The sequence below is a fragment of the Cnephaeus nilssonii genome, assembly GCF_951640355.1.
Source record: "Cnephaeus nilssonii genome assembly, chromosome: 11".
In the NCBI taxonomy this organism is placed as follows: Eukaryota; Metazoa; Chordata; class Mammalia; order Chiroptera; family Vespertilionidae; genus Cnephaeus; species Cnephaeus nilssonii.
Genome location: NC_137082.1, coordinates 63,407,892 through 63,424,182, shown reverse-complemented (window position 1 = coordinate 63,424,182; position 16,291 = coordinate 63,407,892). Strand labels below are relative to the sequence as shown.

The following is a 16,291-nucleotide window of genomic DNA, read 5'->3' as shown; positions in this document are numbered from 1 at the left end:
ATAGCTGAGATGAGGGCCAGGACCAGGGCCCAAAGGAGGGGAAAAGGAAGAGTGTGTGGTACTGGATGGTCAGGGGAGGGAAGCTCCACAGTACTGACTGGATGGGCCAGGGAAGGGGGCTGGTGACTGGGAAAGTTAAAGCGGAGCCGGTTGTCAGGAGACAGGAAATCCAGCAACAGAGAGGGCAGCACCAGGGGTGCTCTGAACACCCCCCCCCCCCCCCCCCCCCGGGGCAGAGGGTAAGCCACCTTAGCCTCGGGAAGCACACCCCTGGGCTGGCTGAGGTCCGTGCAAAGAGGCTGATGAACATTCCTAACTTCTTAGCTGGAGTTTCTAGGAAAGTCCCTTTCATTCTGCTCGATCCAGTTTGGGATTCAAATGTGAGAAGTGGTGTGATTTTGCTGTAAACAAACCTGTCCTCCGGGACTCTGGTGGCCCAGGGTCTGCTCAGGACTGCAGAGCAGCAGCTGGAAACAGCTCTGCCAGGCAGGGCCGTCCTGCTTCGCCCTGGAGTCCCATGTCCCGGGAGCACCAGCAGACGGCTGGTCACCCTAATGGGAATCACCAATGTCGTAGCCCAAGTCACCCCTCGAGACGAGAGATGTAAACACGGGCTCCGGAGGAAAGGTCCTCACAGGCTCCACCTGAGTGACCTTGAACAAGCGACTTGACCTCTTTCAGCCTCACTTCCCACAAGAAAACAAACGATGAAAACTCCCACATAGGGTTACTGGGAGGGTTCAGCGTGGAGGTCAATGTAAAGGGCTGACTGAGGCCCAAGTGAGGCACCAAGAGGCAGAACCTACCCCAATGGATGGCATATTCACACCCAAACTGTCCTTTCTCCAACGGCACAGTTCAGGTGGAAAGTCAAACTGCGATTTTTACAAACGGAAGCCTACCTGGACGTCTTAAGACGCTCCTACGTTAGGGAGGGGCAGTTCGCCAAGAGGAGTGATTTTAATGAACTGAATGTCCTAGAGCCGTGGTCGCCAAACTGCGGCTCTCGAGCCACTATGCGGCTCTTTTGGCCCCTTGAGTGTGGCTCTTCCACAAAATACCACGGCCTGGGTGAGTCTATTTTGAAGAAGTGGCGTTAGAAGAAGTTTAAGTTTAAAAAATTTGGCTCTCAAAAGAAATTTCAGTCGTTGTCCCGTTGATATTTGGCTCTGTGGACTAATGAGTTTGCCGACCACTGTCCTAGAGCCGTCAGGACCGTTGGAATTATAGGGCTTACTGAACAACGAAGTCTTTTCCTTAATCAGGGGAACCTTGGTTTGAAACCTTACCATCTTCAGGAACAGTATAATTTGCATACTCTGGGAAGTAATCCTCAATTTTTGATTTCCCCGCCAAGACTTTCTCGGCCAGCATATCTTGTTTGTTCAAGAACAAGATGATGGAAATGGTCCGCAACCACCTGAAAAGGAGAAATAAACACGCGCGTGGGACATCCACTCTGTGGGAGAGAACAGCGAACACGGGAGGGACGCAGGGGCAAGGACAGCACGACAGGACCTAGCCTCGCCTGATAGGCCGGTATCTCCGTCCCGCACTCGGTCTCCAAGAAAGACATTCTTATAACGGTAACTAAATATAGCAGCTGACTTAGCAGTTTTAGCACCTTCTACCTTATCTGCCCGGGGGACATACACTTACTGGTACCAAAGCTAAGGATTACTCATGTGATAAATACACTTGGATTATTTATGATGGGGGTCACGTAGTAAGAAAGTGTCAGAAAACTAGAAGAAGTTACAGCCTTGTTAAGAAGATACAGGACTCATGAGCTAATTGCACAGAACATAGTTGCGGCTGGCTTGGTTTTTCCCTGCCACCTCTTGAGCAGGTCTGAGTTCTCCAGACGTGGGCAGAATGTTCATCAGATCTAGATCTATCTAGATCTATCTAGATCCCGGCGCTGGACAGGTCAGGCTGGGGGCGGGGGGAAGGGGGACTCAGGCACCGTGGAGGTGCAAGTGGGAAAGTTCTCTGTCTCATTTTGATAGACGCTGAAAACTGGCTTAACACGAGTTCAAGGTGCACATCAGCAAAGCCTTTAGAAATTCCATTCCTTCAAAGGAATTAAGCTGATGACTCGTGCACAGGAATCTTACTATGAATTAGAAACACAACCCATTCTTCCCCCAAATGGAAATAGCCTTAAGATTTCTTCTAGTTAAAAAATACATAGCCCTTGCCCTGGCTGGTGTGGTTCAGTTGGTTGGATGATTCTATTCCTGGTCAGGGCACATGCCTAGGTTACAGGTTTGATTCCCAGTTGGGGTGCGTGCGAGAGGCAACCGATAGGTGTTTCTCTCTCTCTCTCTCTTCCTTCCTCTCTCTAAAATAAAAAAAACATCCTCGGGTGAGGATTAAAAAAATACATAGTCCTTGTAAAAATGAATTTTTAATTATAGAAAAATTAATACATAGGAAAAAATAAAATGTAATTACACCCAGAGACAACTATTAGAATGTTTATGTTTTTACTTTTTTTTCCCTATCCTCACACATATTTATCATGTTTATAAAAATAAGTTCAAGGTGTTTTTAAACCTGCCTTTTCATTTAGTAATGTTGTGGTCATTTTCCCATGTGACTGTGTCTGTGTGTATCTATATCTATATCTATATCTATATCTATATCTATATCTATATCTATATCTATATCTATATTGATATCTTAATGACTCCAACATATTTCTGTGTATACCCAGTATTTCTTGATTCTTTCTTTCCCACTAACTGTCTTAATAGTATAAAAATAAGAACAGTTGTTGAACACTTTATTAGAGAATACTAGAAGCCCGGTGCACGAAATTCGTGCACGGTGGGGGGTTGTCCCTCAGCCCAGCCTGTATCCTCTCCAATCTGGGACTCCTGGAGGGATGTCTGACTGCCCGTTTAGGCCCGATCCTGGGATCGGGCCTAAACGGGCAGTCGGACATCCCTCTCACAATCCAGGACTGCTGGCTCCCAACTGCTTGCCTGCCTGCCTTCCTGATTGCCCCTAACCGCTTCTGCCTGCCAGCCTGATCACCCCCTAACCACTCCGCTGCCAGCCTGGTTGATGCTTAACTGCTCCCCTGCCAGCCTATTTGCCCCCAACTTCCCTCCTCTGCCAGCCTGGTCACCCCTAACTGCCCTCTCCTGCAGGGTTGATCACCTCCAACTGCCCTCCCTTGCAAGCCTGGTCCCTCTCAACTGCCCTCCCTTGCAGGGCTGGTCCCTCACAACTGCCCTCCCTTGCAGGCCAGGTGCCTCCCAACTGCCCTCCCCTGCTGGCCATCTTGTAGTGGTCATCTTGTGTCCACATGGGGGAAGGATCTCTGACCACATGGGGGCAGCTATATTGTGTGTTGCAGTGATGATCAATCTGTATATTACTCTTTTATTAGATAGGATAGAGGCCTGGTGCATGGGTGGGGGCCAGCTGGTTTGCCCTGAAGGGTGTCCCTGATCAGGGTGGGGTTCCCTTGGGGCGTGGGGCGGCCTGAGGGAGGGGTCTGTGGTGGTTTGCAGGCCAGCCACGCCCCCTGGCAACCCAAGCGGAGACCTGGTATCTGGAATTTATTTTCCTTCTACAATTGAAACTTTGTAGCCTGGAGCGGAGCCAAGCCTGGGGCTCTCTTGGAGGTGGCAGCCATTTGTGTTGGGGTTATAATTGAAACTTTGTAGCCTTAAGTGGGTGAGCCCGGCCAGGGTGTGCTTTAAAGCTTTGCTTCCCCTGTTGCCGCCAGCAACCCTGGCCTGCTCTCTCAAGCTCCATTCTGTTGCCATTTGTTTGAATTTGTTTACCTTCTATAATTGAAACTTTGTAGCTTGAGTGGAGGCTTAGGCCTGCAACAGATATGGGAAAGCTTGGCTTGCTCTGTTACCTGGGAAACCTTGCTCTCTGTGGCTGTAGCCATCTAGGATTGGGGTTAATTTGCATACTCGCCCTGATTGGCTGGTGGGCGTGGCTTGGCTGGTGGGCGTGGCTTATGTAGTGGAGTGATGGTTAATTTGCATATTACCATTTTATTAGAGAGGATATTGGCCTGATAACCTATTGGCCTTTTGCAAGGACAGCTTATGTTTCTGACCTCCATGGTGCTATTTCTTCCCAAATATTTCAGAAGACACTGATTTTTACCTCCATGTGCAGCATTTGGGGGGTGTGTGCCGTTTGCTCCTGTGCAGTAGTAGCACTTTCAGACAAGATTGTGCTTTTGAACTGTAACTGATCCTAGAGGTCACCTAGCTATATGTGGATGCTTAAAATTGGCCCTTTCTAAATTCTGAAAACCAAACCAAACCAGTTTTGTACCCTAGATATAATCTTAGGCTCTCAAAACAGAGATTTAAATTTTCTTCACAGCCCTGGCTGGTTATCTCAGTGGTTAGAGCGTTGGCCCTTGCACCTAAGGGTTGTGGGTTCGATTCCCAGTCACGGGCACGTACATGGATTGTAGGTGTGATCCCTCTCTCTCTCTCTCCCCCTCCCTCCTTCCACTCTCTCTAAAAATCAATGGAAAAAAAATCCTTAAGTGAGAAATACTAAATTTTCTTCACAAAGCACTAGCAGAGCTTCATCAAGGAACGGTCCATGTTAAGTATGTCTATATGTGAGATGGACTAAAAGAGATACTTCTTGCAGTTCTGGATTTACCATTAAGGAACGAATGACTTTATCTGCAGAATAATAATAAAAGTGAGCTGAGTGATACTTTTAATGAAAGAAAATTTGCAATCCAGTGGTGAGACTGAACTGATTATTTTTATTACCTGTTGTTCCAGATGCTTTCGAAGAGGTCCAGGGACTCTCTCAGCCTGTTGGTGTTGTTATCTTCCCGAATCACCATGTTGTAGCTACTGCAGGCTGCCACGTAAATGATGGCGGTGACGTCTTAGTGGGAGAAGAGAGGAAGTTAGACAGATGTCACTGGGGGTGATGACAAAGTACACATCCAACTGCTACCATTTCCAGGGTGGTTTTCATTCCCTGACCGTGAGAAGGACTTGAACCAGCACTGTGTGTGTGTCACTGGTCCTTCAGCCACGTGCCCGGCCAGGAGTCCACCCATATTAGCAAATGGCAAATGGGAGCTGGGGATACTTAAATGCCTTACTTATGAGCATCATATTTAAGGCATTTTATCGATGATCTCATTCAAAACTACTTAAACATAGTAGCAGGAGCGAGGGGAGAATTCACCCCCTTTTCTTGAGGGAGCGTAGAAATCACCGTTAAAGCACTGGATCCATTTTCTCCGCTCGTCCCTCTGGCCGCCGACATCAAACATGCTGCGGAAGGAGAAGAGGAGGATAATTACTTGGGGTGTGAGGACGCACCCTGCACTCTGTGCTCTTCTTCACGCTGCCCGCCTGCAGCACAGCCTGTGCGACCTCGGCCCGGGTGACCTTGGCCTGCGCGGCCCCGGCAGGCTGCTGGGGCAGCCCCAGGTGTGCTCCAGGGAGCCGGCCTGGGCGTCCACAGCCAGTCGTTTCTCGGGTCACAGCCCTGGCCCTGTGGCCATCGGGGGCTCAGGCTCCTCTCCTCAGGCCGGCCTGTGCGGTGCGTCCCTCTGCCCTCTTTCTGGCAGCAGTTTCTCTCTACCCGCCCCCACCGATGCCTGGGGTCTTTCTGACCTTCGCAGGCCTCTCCAGTCTTGGATTCCTCCCTTCCCTACACTCACTGCATGCACTTCAGGACCACGCGATCACAGTTACTTATCCGGAAGGATGGCAATACATTTGGGATTCGGCTGGGTCTCCTGGCCCCACGCCCAGTAGGCCCCAGACGGCAGCAGGGAGGGGTTCCTGCCCACAGCCCCGCAGCAGGCCTGCTCCCAACAACACACTTACTGAAAGTTTACTTTGTCCACTTGGAATCGTGTCTCAAAAATCCCTGATGTCAGAACTCTGCATCTGAGAAGGTCCTGGAGCAGGAAGAGAGAAGCAGACCAAGTGACACCATTGCTCTCCTTCCGAAGGGAAGGAAGCCCGGGGTGCAAGCATAAGGGAGCTTTTCAAATAGCGGTTTCTTCCATTATACAAGAAACAACAGTGCAGTAATTAAAACTCAGACAGATGTGCTCAGTCTCCCTCCCCGACCCCCACCCCTGAGAAAGTCAGTTAATGCATTGGTTTGGTCTTAGAGACTTGATAGCTGTTTTATTTTTTTTAGGATTCTTATTTTTAATCACTGATGAATGTAGCCACTGCTGTGCTCCTGACAACCACACCCCTCCCTTCAGGTTGTGGGCGAGATCCTGCCTGCACTCTCCTGGTACAACCGAGAGCCAGCTGTTTTGGGTTTAGAGCCATTTGGGTGAGAAAGCAAAGGAAGTGCAACTGCATTCACAGATCATGGATGCTCTGGACTGGGTGCTAATTGATTTAAGATTTCCTCTCTTCCCCGCAGACTTCTCTGCTCTCTAAGATAAAAGATGATTGTGGCCAGGAGGAGATGAGAAAGCCGTAATTTTATAAGCTGACATCTCTAGTACGTTTGCCAGAAGTCAGGGTATTTTTTTTCTGATCACACATCCATTGTGATGTTAATGAAGCAGACACTGCCATTTCTCCGGAAGCTGGGTGCTCAGCACAGCCTCATGGGAATGACTCAGGGCTAGGAAGGCTCCGTTGCTCTGCCAGATAACTCTGAGTCAGCCCAGAGACAGGTGAACTTTGAGGGATGGAGAGGAGCTCAGACCTCCAGGACGTGCGCACAGAAGAGAGAGCCTCCCCGAGATCCCCAGGCAAGGCCCTCCAGGGGACACAGACTGGGAGTCTGAACGGAGCCCCCTAACTTCTTTGGAGCTCACTAGCTCTAGGGGCCTCCAGAGGGCGCCTAAGCTGAACAATGCATGGTTCTCCAAGTCTCTACAGATGCCTGAGGACCAAAGGTTTGGGAGCCATGGAAGGTCCCTCTCTGCTACTTGCAGAGGGGTAAATTTCCTGGCTCAACCCCCGGAGAGTGTGCTGTGGTTTGTGACTCAGACCAGGGCCGAAAGCAGAATGGACAGAGTTTATGAAGCGAGGGAGGCAAAGGTTTAGTTTCCTGTGGAGAGCGCCAAGAGGAATGGGAAAGGCTTAGGCTTATTCCACAAATGACATTATTTTGATATTGGGAATGTAGAAATTTAGTACATTTCAGGGAGCTAAGTCAATGGGCCATTCACAGGGCATAGCAAACATACCACCTGCACATGCAGGGACAACATAATTTGCAAGAAGTAGTTATTTGAAGAAAAGTTTCCTTAATCCATTTAAAAAGAATCACTGAATAGTACTGGCAATTTCTTTGACCTCAGGAGGCTCCAGCAGGTGGCTCAGCTCTAAGTTCACGTACCTGGTCTGTGGGGGTGTAGTCCACCAGGCTGACGCTGTCGATTCTCTCCAGGAAGCTGAAACGAAAGCCAGCAGTGCTCAGGAAGTTCTCAGATGGCCTTCTCCTGGGTTGTGGGTGACCCCGGGGACAGCCACGCCAGCACAGGACAGGCAGCAGGAGCCGAGGGAAGCTCCCATCTCCCTTCCTGCACATGTGTCTGCCCAAGTAGCAAACAGCCCTGATTGAGGCAGCTATGCTACCACAACTGCCTTCTTTTCCCGTTTCCCTCTGCCTTCCCTCTTCCTCTTGTCCAATGTTGTAGGGTAGGGGGCGAGGGACCACTCAGAAACTGGAGGGGCACAGACTTCCTTCCAGGGCTAAGCTAGTAGAGGAAGGCCATGGAGGGATGCAAATACAAAACGGGAAGTGAGAGATGCTCCTTTAGCGTAGTAAGTTCCCGATAAGGACTGGAACCTTAGGAGTGTGTGTGCGTGTGTGCGTGTGTGCGTGTGTGTGTGAGAGAGCAGGTTTAATCTGGGGTGCCCACCGGGTGGAGGCTATAAGATTGGTCCCAGAGGTGTGATATGATCACAGTAGGAGGCAGGGAGGAGTAAGCGGCAGGAAAGGAGCTCACACGGCACCTGCAGGTGGAAGACAGACGCGCGTGCTCGCCCTCCGCTGCACCGCTCGCTCACCCGCCAGAGGCACCCTGTGCATCTTGTCTAAAACAGCACCCTTGTCCACTCCATGCCAACCTTGCTTTATTTTTCTCCAAAGTGTGGGGAACGGGCTGTAAGCTGACACGGTCCTTGCACCTGTAGGGGCTAGCAAGGCTGGCACCCTACCCGCACAGATTTCCCAGGCCTGTTTGGATGGCAACTAATCAGTATAACGAGAGCAGCCCCTGCCTACAGAGCTTTCCCAGGGTTTGTTTATATGACTGCTATCAGTAGGATAAGAGCTACTTTCGTGGCTTACCAAGAAATATGTATCTAGCTAGTGAGATTTATTGTAACAAAAAACCTGTCCTTCAACCTATCCCTCCAGTAGTGATTTTAGAGAAACAAAGAATGTTTTCCTTGTGATTCCCTGCTTAGTGTCTTATGTATAAAAAGCACTGTATTACTAATAAAAGTTGCCACAGCTTCTCAAGAGCTGTGGACCTCCCGAATCCCACTGTCCTGTCTTTCTTTCTCTTCTCAAATCCCACCTCCCTACCTCAGCCCGGTTCAATCATCAGGCTGGACCTGACACCAAAGTGCTTAGCACGACCTGGTAATAAACCTCATTTGTTTATTATCTGTTTCTGCCTACAAAACGCAAGCCGCCCAGAGCCGGCCTTTGTCTGGTTGGCCCAGGTGTCCCCAGCCCCTCGGGAGACCTGACCCCCGATTACTTGTCTGGTGAATGACGTTTGCTCCCCTCCTCCTCCTCCTGGGGCTGGATGGAAGAGGCTAGCGAGCAGGTGGCCGAGAGGCCCAGCCCCCACAGGACACGGATGTTTAAGACCCAGGAGCTGGTGGGGACTGGTAGCTGGTGGTCAGAGGGCCATGAGGGAAGAGTGGGCAGCGGGGCTTCAGAAGGGCAGGGGAGTGTGAGGAGAGGACGTGGCCACAGTGGCCCAGGTTCTCCCGCCTGTGGGTGCTCCCTGGCCAGGGTGAGGCTCCTACACGGAGGAGAGTACACGTGACGTAGACAGGGTCAGGATCCGGCTCCCCTGCCTGCCCAGCACTGGAAGGTTTGGGCGCCATCACTGGGTATGTGAAGTAAAGCAAAGATCGGGCCTTCTTCTAAGCCCTTGAATTGCAGCATTCTGCATAGCACAGAGGTGTCCCCTCCCATCCCTACTCGTTCCCCCACCAGCACCCCCACCAGCCTGCACTGCAGGTCTTAAGAGGCTTTCAGCTCGGGCAAGAGGAGACCAAGAACACAGCAAGACCACTTAACTCTCTTGGCCACCTTCACTCCTGGCTAAGGACAGTCCCAGGGTCCTGCTGCTGGGATGGCATTTTGGTGCCCCTCCATCCATGTGCCCTTGATTTGGCGCAAGGCTTGGCTGCTCCAGGACCAAGACCTACCTTAGAGCTGCAACAAGAGGCAACCAACTCCGCGGCAGGTAAGCCGCCGGCAGAACGTAGCAGTGGGCAAGGGTGGGTCTGCTGGTGTTAGATACCCTCTCAGAGACAAAGGTGGTGAGGGCAGTGTCCCAAGTGAGGCCATTTCAGCTGGCAGCCAGGGCCAGGCCCACGCCAGGGGAAGCAGCGGCGGAGGGAGGTGCCTGTGACTGCACTGCCTGCTGCAGGAGTTGTCAAAGAAAGTCACCTGCTCCTGGAGGAGGTGGCAGTGCCACTGAGAGGCCAGAGGGACCCTGGCTGCCTGCGGCCGGCCCCTCCGGGAGGTGCTGCTCCATGCAGACCAGAGGTGGGTGAATCGGCCTGGCGTGCGGGGCTGGTGCCTGAGATGGAGCAGTTTGGACAGAGTGCAAGCAACTGGGGAAATGCCACAGGAGGGGACCGCCTGGGAGCTGGAGAAACTGAAGGCCCCAGGTTTGAACACCACAATGCGGTTTGGCTATTCTAGCAGGAAAGGAGCCCAAAGATTCTGTGATGGAGGAAGAGGTTTCTGCTCCTGGAAAGGGAGCTCTGGACTGTGGCCCAGACCTCCAGGAGGGTCTCGGATGGGGAGCTGAGCTGCCCCCAACCCCAACCCCAATCCATGGGCTACAATAACTTGATTCAGAAAGGATCTGTTCTCCTGGCTGGGGACATATAATACTGACGTGTGACACAGAAACCAATAGCCTCTGATTAAAAGGGCTGGAAGGAACTAAAAATTAAACGAAACATGAAGCCTTTGGTTATCAAGTTTAGGAAGCAACCAATTTCTATCAGGATGCAGAGAGGGTGGAGGGAGGTGGGTGACTTGATTAACTTGTTAATAAGCAGTATAAGTAGAAACAATGGAATAAGGCTAAAAAAATACTGATAGATGGGATTAAAGACCGCCTCCCAAAGGAAGTGGGGGGAGTACCTTCCTGAATGCTGCTAAAAATACGTGGTTCTGAGATGTCGATGACAAAGGCAAAGATGTCAAGTTCTTTTCCCATCCTCAGACTCCAGGATGGGTATTCAAGTTTTTCCAGCTCTGATGCTTAACCATCTAAGGGAGCTCTGAGAAGCATCAATGAACATTTCTAAGAGTATCTCCTGAATTGTTACTGGTGCTGACTGGTATTTTGAGTGCATAGGTTTCAAGTTTGTACAATAAAATAAAAAATGAAAATTCCCCCCATGTGAATGCATCCCCCAGTTCTTTGAGACACACTCTGAGGAAATTTCTGCCAAATTTTGCCTAGGTCTTTGGTTCAATCCACATATTTCTCAGCATGTTGTAGAAGTACTTCAAATCAAGGCTCCTAAGATAATATAGGGTGTCCCAAAAATGTATACACACTTTGAATAATTATAAAGGCAATGTTTATTAAAATACATTTCATTTTCAAAATTGAGCTATCAGCTGTTAGTGTGTATGCACTTCTTTGGGACACCCTGTATATAGAGATGAGTTTAAAGGGACTTCCAAGTCATACACAGAATTCCACATGACTACATTTTAAAGCTTAGATTGTTTTCTAAAATACGTCACCAGATTAAAGAATCCCCCCTTATAGACCATCCATTCACACTAGATACATAGTTGTAAGGCAATACCGAATTACAACTGTAAAACATCACCCTCATATGGGCACTAAAAAAAGCAGTTAAAAAGCATTTTTAGATTTTCTTCCATTTTCTGCTACAGCTGAGGATATTTATGTTTGCAGAAGCATTTTTATTCTCATCATTTAGATCTTTTTTCTGTTTAATATTGGTTCAAAATAGCAATTCATTGTTTATTTCTCATCTATTTCTACTCCTCTTCTAAAATAACTGAAAAGTCAGAGTTTTTATGTCCATGGAGTTGATCATGAAAAGGGATAAGGAAGGGATCATGCAAAGATGATTTAAAAATCATTTACTTTTAACATACACATTTATTTAAATGTATTTTATATTATCTCTGTGAAAAACGTACCAAGTTGGAACTCTGTCAAGGTAAGTAAAAACCTTTTCTCAGTGTTATTGAAATTGATTTCAAGATACTTATTTTCATGATATAAAAATATTACGGAGTGACAAAGAGCAGCAGGGTTAAGATCCATGCATGTTATATAACTACGCAGAAACCCTATTTTGTTTAATCTGACCTTTTCTTCTTTTTTCCACCCCTTTTGATTTAATCTGGCCTCACCCAAAACTCTGACTTACCCACCTTCCTCTCCCTTCAACAACTACTCTCTTCATCATTAACCCTCAGAACGAGGCTCTGGTTGGCATCAAACTAAATGGAACATCCCAATGACTAAACCCTGGGGAAACCAGACAGAATGTAGCCATGGCTGACATCAGAACCAGATGCAATGACCAATTACCCTCTGCCCTAGCAGGAGCCAACTGAGCTTCGGACCACACTAGGTCCAGGAATCGTGACCGAGAGAAACACTGTCTGTCCTGTTCCATGTGGTTGTAGAAAAACCATCCAGTTGTAGGCAAACCAGGCAGGCATTTTATTAATGCTAGTCAGTTGATTATAATTAAAAAAAATGAAAGGGGCTTGCCCATCAATTTGTTCAACGTTCACTGGCTAGTGGCTTTTTGTCAATAGTACTCAAAGCCTTGAGTTTTGGATTTTGGCTACAGAAATGCCTCCAAGAGGGTATTGTGCATATTGCAAAGGAAGAATCTAGAACAGAAAGTCCCTCACTTCTGCTTCACAATGTGAGATTGTCTGACTGACCCTGAGACTACGTTCAGACAATAAGGTTATTAGACTGGTACTTATTTTAGGTGTCTCTTTTCCAAATCAAAGACAGCTGGGTAGGCACACAGTGTCCAACACTCACAGCATGTCTCTATCGAAAAGGTACACAACACATGCATTAACATGCCTTCAAGAAGCAATAGCTTTAGTAAGCAAGTTCTCCAATTGTGCACATATAATTGAACTTAAATAACCTAAATTGTTCATAAATAAATGAAAAGTATGTTCTAAATCCATGTTAGAAACTGTACATTTGAAGGCAGAAAAATAAAAAGGAGAAATAAAGAGCAAAAACTATTAGTAGTTGCATGGGAGATTGACTATTGGTATGTTTAAGTTGGATCCTTTTGAAAATTATATCTATCTGTTGTCTGGGAAAGTTTCAATGCGAGGGAGAACCTTGTTGCTTTTAATAAACTATTACAGTAAAGAATAGCTAAAAATAGGCTTCTAGAAACGTGCATGAAAATTCCATGCTACCTGAACATTCAGGTAGTGAGTTTGGAAAAATACCAGGCTTTCTGAACGAAACCTACCTCTGAATTATTGTTCTTAAATAGCTCTTCAAACGGAATGCACTCATATGTAGTAACATGCTGTTTAAGATTATTTATTTGACAAACTTCTGTGGTTTACACTTCAATATTTCATCAACTGCAAAAATAAGGAAATTCATGGGCCTAATATGCTTTTGAAATAATACTTATGGTTCCTAAAAATGTACATCCATATAGTTTAAAATGAACATATTTTAAGAAAGTTCAAGCTTATTCAAGCATTGTTTAATCTCACAAAATATATGAATATTGTTGGGAACATTTCTATTACGAAAGGGTCTTCAATTTACCAAAGGACTCAACACTAAGCTATTTTCAAAGTTTTAATTATTTGTTCCAGTCTAAAGAGGGGTTACAACTCATGCTGTACTCACACAGTTGCCTCTGTGCAACCACGTGGATGAGAGGAGACATCAAAAGGAGGGAGTTCTACAAACATGTGGGGCAGACAATGGAGAGGTGCCCCTTAGAGAAGACTTCAGGACAACAACCAGTCAGATATAAAGACACTTAAATTTAAGGGGCAGTTCTCATCTATTTATACGTGCTTTTTTCTCCCCTTAAACACACTCAGTCACACTGGAAAACATGTCATAACAGCGAATCCTTCAAAGGGCCTGGGAGAGTCCCTATAGTTACTTTCTGAAACACTGGTATTCTCTTATGGAGAAATCTTCCAGTGAAGGAAATGAGGAATTTAAAATATCCATAAGTATTCAAGTTAGATTAACAGAGTTGTCAAGGCAAAAGCAAACTGGTGTTCTTCACGTTTTGAGGCTAAGCAAGTTTTGGCTACAGGATTTCCTTTTCAGCTAGAAAATACACCCTGCTATTCCAGAAGGATGAAGGCAGCACAGGGGAGTCCTAGCCACAGAGGGTCAAGCATGCTATCCCATCCTGCATCTTTTCTTCCTCCCTGACTTCATTCAGGCTACATGGCTAAGTAAAACATTCCAACTTACACTTCCAAAGTTTTTAAAGAATTGTTTTAAGAACAACATAATAAGTGCAAATAACTAGAACTGAAAATGCTGTTCTAATTTTAACTCTATTTTTGGTTGTTAAAATAAAAACAAAACCTACAAATACACAGTCCCAGGGTTTTCTCAAACCAATCAACAGTTCTTTGGCAACGTTGGAGTGAGTCATGTGGCTGCCATGCTAATTAACATTTTATAAGAAATGTAATTAAAGTGGTGAGAGAGGAAAATAACTAGAAATGTTAGAGAAATTCATTTGAAAGAAACTGTCATATGTTAAACCTTATAAATCTTAAAAAAATTTTACAGAATGTAAACAGTAAAAGCGTATTATGCAAGAATGTCCTAAGGTAATTTTAATATAAGTTATGAAACAGATTAATAGTCAACTGTAGTCTCATTTTGATGGCAAAAAACAAAGGATACACAGAAATGGCACTGTCCGTTAAATAAGTTGAATGAGGTGTTGAAAACCCTGCAATCAAAGTAATCATTTTCTTTTCATGTACCACATTTCAATTTTATATATTCTCAACAATTACACTAAATTCAAAATAAACTTCAATTTTGATAGTTCAGGCAGAAAAACTGAATACACAGAAACTAGAGATTTGATAAAACTTTTGAGGAAGACTCATATACACCAAATTAACTAGTCCTGTTAAAAGACAGCTATAAAAATACACATTATCACAAGATATACAGAACTTTAAAATCCAGTTAAGGGTGGAGAAAGCCTGGAACTTCTTAATGTACCGGAGCGCACTGTAAACCCAAAGGTAGAAGCATCTTAAGAGCATTTCCGCATTCTGGCATATTCCAAGGTTGTAGTGTGTGATATCTCTCTGATATACAGAGAGCATTTCAGAAGGGGCCACAGACGGGAAGCCTCAGAGTGCGCTCGGTCGTTACACTTGGTCTCGCAGGCGGGCCAGTCTCTGGGACAGCTCATCCTGCTCCGCCGACGCCACGCTCGTGCCCACGGAGTCGGTCTGCCCCTGCGGCAGCTCCATGTTGAGGTCCAGGCCGGCCTCATCGGCCATTTCCTGGAGCAGCATATCCACTTGGCTCTGGGGAGTGGTCAGCGTCGTCGTGCTGCTCATCGTGTCTTCCATCTGCTGCGTCTGGACGTCCAGCGTCTCAAACTGGTGCTCGAATTTGTCCATCAAGGCGGAGATCTTCTCTAGATTCATGGTCTTCAACGTCGCATCCATGGACTTCACCACCCCGGCCATCGACTTGGTCACCTTGCCCATCGTCACCGCCGTCTGGACTCGGGCAGCCACCGCATCGACCCGCGCACTCATTCTCAAGAAATTCACTGCCTGGTTCTTCTGCCGAATGGCATTTTCGGCGTGGATCTTCGCGACTTCCATGTTGCCCTTCTGAATGGCCTTTTTAATTTTGGCCTTTTCGGCCTTTTCCTCTTTGTCGCATTTTTTGGCACTTCTGCTCAGTTCTTTGGCCGCGAACTTCAGGTTGAACAGGTGTTTCTCCATATTGGACATGGTCGGGCGGCTCCTCGGGGTGGGCGGCCGGGCAGACGCGCGCTGGAGGGAGGCGGAAAGCAGGTCCGCTCGGGGCTGCCGCTCCTTTGTTTTGGTCCTACTTCCTGTTTTTGCTGAGCGGCGCAGCCGATGACGTCAGAGCTCGGCGCCGGGAGGTGGGGCCCGCGGGGCGGAGGCACTGGGGGCGGAGCCTGCGGGAGGGACCTTAAGGCGGGACGCCCCCCAGCGACGAGCTCAGACCTGACTCAGCGGACGCTGCCCCGGCTGACTAGGGCGCTGGCTTTCTGCGCTGAGTTCTGCCCCGTTTTTTTAAGCACATAAATAAGTAGGGTCACGAAAAGCCGTGTTCACACACACACACTTCCTTAGGCATATAGCTGCTGAAACGTGCAGGGTGCGTGTAGAGCCGCAGGTAAAAAATACCCCAACTCTATTTTAATCTTTTTTTTAAAGTAAATCTTTATTGTTCAGATTATTACAATTGTTTCTCCTTTTCCCCCCCCCATATCTCCCCATCACCCGGTTCCCTCCCCCCGTTGTCCTTATCCATAGGTGTATGATTTTTGTCCAGTCTCTTCCTATACCCCCCACACAGACACCCCTTTCCCCCTGAGAATTATCAATCCACTCCCATTCTATGCCTCTGATTCTATTATGTTCACCAGTTTATTCTGTTCCTCAGATTTTGAATTCACTTGATTTTTAGAATCACTTGTTGATAGATATGTATTTGTTGTTCATAATTAATCTTTTTTAATTAAGGTATTATATGTGTACATATCTTACCATTGCCCCGCCACCCCACTCCCATACATGCCCTCACCCCCCAGAGTTTTGCGTCCATTGGTTATGCTTATATGCATGCATACAAGTCCTTCGGTTGATCTCTTATCTCCCCCACCTCTCCCTAACCTTCCCGCTGTAATTTGACAGTCTGTTTGATGCTTTACTGCCTCTGTATCTATCTTTTTGTTCCACAGTTTATAATGTTCTAATACCCCATCTCTAAACGTGTCAGGCCTCCAGGTGTCTGGGCAGAGGACTAAAAACCAGCCATCAACTAGGTCTG

At 47.2% G+C, this 16,291-nt stretch overlaps 2 protein-coding genes across 5 annotated transcripts in view; both read right to left on the bottom strand.

The window, feature by feature from the left end:
• Positions 1 to 16,291, bottom strand: part of GNAL (G protein subunit alpha L) — a 105,093-nt gene that overhangs the window by 3,842 nt on the left and 84,960 nt on the right. For 2 of the 4 annotated variants that reach the window (XM_079783932.1, XM_079783934.1), the window contains 5 exons: positions 7,339 to 7,393; positions 5,850 to 5,923; positions 5,200 to 5,288; positions 4,770 to 4,890; positions 1,290 to 1,420 (listed from right to left, as the gene is read on the bottom strand). In XM_079783932.1, coding sequence (XP_079640058.1) covers positions 1,290 to 1,420; positions 4,770 to 4,890; positions 5,200 to 5,288; positions 5,850 to 5,923; positions 7,339 to 7,393 — 470 coding nt within the window. The remainder of the gene's footprint in view (positions 1 to 1,289; positions 1,421 to 4,769; positions 4,891 to 5,199; positions 5,289 to 5,849; positions 5,924 to 7,338; positions 7,394 to 16,291) is intronic. The other 2 variants (XM_079783933.1, XM_079783935.1) reach the window with 1 other exon arrangement.
• CHMP1B (charged multivesicular body protein 1B) lies at positions 11,288 to 15,346 on the bottom strand. Its single transcript, XM_079784448.1, has one exon. The coding sequence runs from the start codon at positions 15,220 to 15,222 to the stop codon at positions 14,623 to 14,625; it is 600 nt and encodes a 199-aa protein (XP_079640574.1). The 5' UTR covers positions 15,223 to 15,346; the 3' UTR covers positions 11,288 to 14,622.